Raw genomic sequence first — 3,345 nt, 5'->3', positions numbered from 1 at the left:
GGCATTTAGGGTTTTGAGAAGCTGATTCTTCTGAAGACATCAAGATATCTTGGAAGGAGCAATTCTGCTCAGGTGGAATGATGGAAGGGAGGTCCCACAAATCCTGAGTCACACAGATCGTGATGCTGGAGGAGAAGGGAAGGCTTAGGGATGTTCCACATGCAGTGTATACCTGGCTGTGAGGAGCAAAGGAAGCGCAGACCCAGCAGCCCAGTTGTTAACATCATCATTGCTCTTATTCTCAGAAACTCAAGCAAATGCTTTAGCTCCTTGTTCCTGCCTGCTGACCGCACCAGGGTGGCCATGACTCAACTCAGCTTCCAGGACTGAGGGGCAGAGGTGGTGAGAGACCTGTCTCAGGTATGATGGAGACAACCAAATACCATGGGGTTTAGTGGTGTGGGGAGAGGGTATGACGTAGCTGTGAGATTTCCTTAGCAACACGCCCTGCCCTGGGTCCCACAACCCCTCCCTGGGAGAAACTGGGACTGGGGAAGTCACCAGCCAGTCCTCTCCCTTCCCTGCTCTTAGTGAGCTCCTCAGACCTTGCTGGAGGACCTGGAAGAGCCATGGTCACTTTTCAAACAAAGGCTTCTCCATCCATACCCCTGTGCCTGTGTTGCAGGGTGAGGCTCCACAACGGCACTGATGGAGAGCACGTACTCAGTGGAGCCAGCACCTGATGGTGCTGGCCCCACCTCGCTGGATGTGCTCAGCTTCCTGGATGCCCTGGTGAACAGCACAGAGGAGCAATGCTTCAGTGCCCGCTCCCACAGCACCGTCCTGGAAGGGCTGCCGTTCGGCGGCGTGCCCACTGTGCTCGCCATCAACTTCATCCTCTGGCTGGTGAGCAGACCAGGAGGGTGCCACGTCCATGGGCACCACAGCTCCTGGCTCTGGTATCAGAGACTGGCTGTGTGCACGGCGGGGGGGGGTGTGTGTGTTGCGAGTGCACTGACAACCACACGCAAGTGCAGCCTGTGTGCCGGTGCACCTGGCCGAGTGGAGGAAGAAGGGTGAGTGCAGGGGACCAAGAGCTTTGCCCACATCATGGTGGGCAGCAGGTGGCACTTGGGCAGCAGTGGTGAGATCACAGAGCAGGAGCAGTTTGGCTTGAGGCAAGAGTTTTGCATGAGCTTGGGCTCATGGGTGAGAAAACACATGGGGCAAGACCCAGTGGCAAAACCTTTTACCTCTCCTTTTCCCTCTTCTTCCAGCTTCTCCTCCTGGTCTTCTCCTGCCTTCGGAAAGCAGCTTGGGACTATGGGCGCCTGGCACTGCTGATGGACAATGATAGGTGAGGAAGGTGCAAGGCCACTGTGGGTGATGGCTCCAGCCTCTCCAAGAGGGCTGGCAGGAGGTCTGGCACTGTGGGGTAGCCCATGGAGAAGCTCAGCAGGTGTTCCTGTCCCCTCTTTCCCACCGGGAATGGCCTGGCTGCCCTTGCCCATGGAGGTACAGGCACCGTCTGCTGCAGGGAGAGGGAAAGCCCAGGCCAGCTTTGATTCCCTCTTGCAGGCACCATCTGGTGAGGGTTCTCTTGGTGCCAGGGAGCCACTGTCCCGGGAGGGACAGAGGCCCAAGGGCTGCTTTCGAGTGGGGACGGAGCTGCTGCCTCTCCACCACCGCTCTCTCGAGATGAGCAGAGCTGGCCGGCAGAGGAGGCAGAGGGAAACACGCAGCAGTAACACTGTTCCTCATGTCACCAAGGCAGCTTGCCTGGCCCGTCCTTCGGGCTAGGTGCAGAATCCCATGAAGAAGTATCAGTATCCTGGTGCAAGTAGAGCCCAGACCAGATTTCCAGGCAGGCTGTACTGCCCGCAGCTGCCTGCCTGCCAGAGCACGGCTCGCCCCAGGCAGCAAAGCACCTTACTTTGCTCAGGCGAGGGCACACAGGAGGGGTCTCTGCAAGGCTGGGCAGCCCACAGGAGCAAACTCTGTAAAAGGCCCTCTCCTGCCTTCTCTCCTCTCCAGCTCCTCTTGGCCTTGGGCTCTGGAGCTGAGTCTGGCAATGGACAGACGATGTTTCCCTTCACCAGGGAGGTCAAAGGGGCAATCAAGACTTAAAATACAAGCTCTGATTACGTTCCCTTTTACTGTAATACCATTTGAGATGGCTGAAACCAGCGGAATAGAAAATTTTTTTTTTCCTGGAGCTAAGGCCAATTCCCCATGAGCCACCCCACCGTGGGCCAGTACCGCAGAGAAGCTGCGGGGACTTGTCAGTGCAAAGGCAGCAAGATGCAGCCCCTGCCCCGAGCCCAGCGGTAGTCGCTGGACCAGCCCCAGTGCAGGGTGCGGGGAGGAGGGAGGCGTTTCCCAGGCTGCCCTCCTAGGAGAAGCTTCTCCGAGGGTGCTCATCCGCTCCTGTCTGCTGCCTCTCTCCTGCCTCTCTCCTCATGGCAAAGTTTGACGTCGCTTTTCTACGGAGAGCAGAGTGAGAAGGAGAAGTCCCCGTCGGAGAGCAGCCCCCTGGACGCTGACAACAAGGACATGGTGAGTGCCAGTGGCCATGGCAGCAAGAGTCCAAGCTGGGCTCATCCTGGCCCAGCCCACCCTCCTCTTCACCAGAAACCCAGGTCAGAAATTAAACGCGAGACATTAAACCCTCCAGCGCAGGGTTTCCTGCTTAACACCCCTTAGCAGTGGGGTATTCCTGGGAAAGCTGGAGGGTTTCTTTTATTTGGCTTGTTTTGAGGCATCTACCATGAATGGCAGCTTGGAGAGGATGCTCCTGCCAGGGTGAGCGTCTCCCGGCTGCATGGCCGTCCCTGCCAGCTGCGGGGACCTTGTCAGATGTGTGGCCAGAGCCTTGACGCGTGCCCACAGGGACCTTTCTGGTCCTGGCAGGACAGAGTCCCCTGGATCACTCCTCCACCACTGCCAGCATGGCGGGCTGCAGGGGCTTTAAAGTCATCTTTTGATTCTCTCTACCACACCAGGCACAAACCAGGCTTTGCTGGAAACAAGCACAGACGGACACATTTTGCTTGTCTGTTTCTTCCTCTTTTTTGGCAGCAAAAGTTCAAAAATCAGTCACTGGTGTGACTAGGAAAAAATGACGTGACATTAAAAAAAAACAAGGCAGGAAAGGTAAAGCAGCAAAATCTTTGCAGGTGGCAGGAGGCCTCTTTAAAGGCTCAGTACCAGATGCTCTGGGCAAATGTATATTGCTCATCAAAAAATAAGTGAGAAAACCACAGGGAAAGCCAGCACGGGTAAAGAGCAGATTAAGGGAGATTATTAGAAATAGGAAGACATCCTTTTAAAAGTCAAGCTGTTCCCAAATGAGGAAAATCTAAACTCTGCCGGGTTAGATGTAAAATACACTAAGCGGGGGAGACG

General features: G+C 55.8%; 1 protein-coding gene across 1 annotated transcript in view; it reads left to right on the top strand.

Annotated features, from left to right (window-relative positions):
• Window positions 1-648: 648 nt before the first annotated feature.
• Window positions 649-3,345, top strand: part of TMEM63C (transmembrane protein 63C) — a gene marked incomplete at its 3' end in the record, with an annotated part of 11,621 nt that continues 8,924 nt past the window's right edge. Inside the window, exons 1-3 of the mRNA XM_010290106.1 lie at window positions 649-846; window positions 1,218-1,297; window positions 2,409-2,496. Coding sequence (XP_010288408.1) covers window positions 649-846; window positions 1,218-1,297; window positions 2,409-2,496 — 366 coding nt within the window. The remainder of the gene's footprint in view (window positions 847-1,217; window positions 1,298-2,408; window positions 2,497-3,345) is intronic.

Source organism: Phaethon lepturus, unplaced genomic scaffold, assembly GCF_000687285.1.
Source record: "Phaethon lepturus isolate BGI_N335 unplaced genomic scaffold, ASM68728v1 scaffold31736, whole genome shotgun sequence".
In the NCBI taxonomy this organism is placed as follows: Eukaryota; Metazoa; Chordata; class Aves; order Phaethontiformes; family Phaethontidae; genus Phaethon; species Phaethon lepturus.
This window is presented reverse-complemented; position numbering and strand designations above follow the sequence as displayed.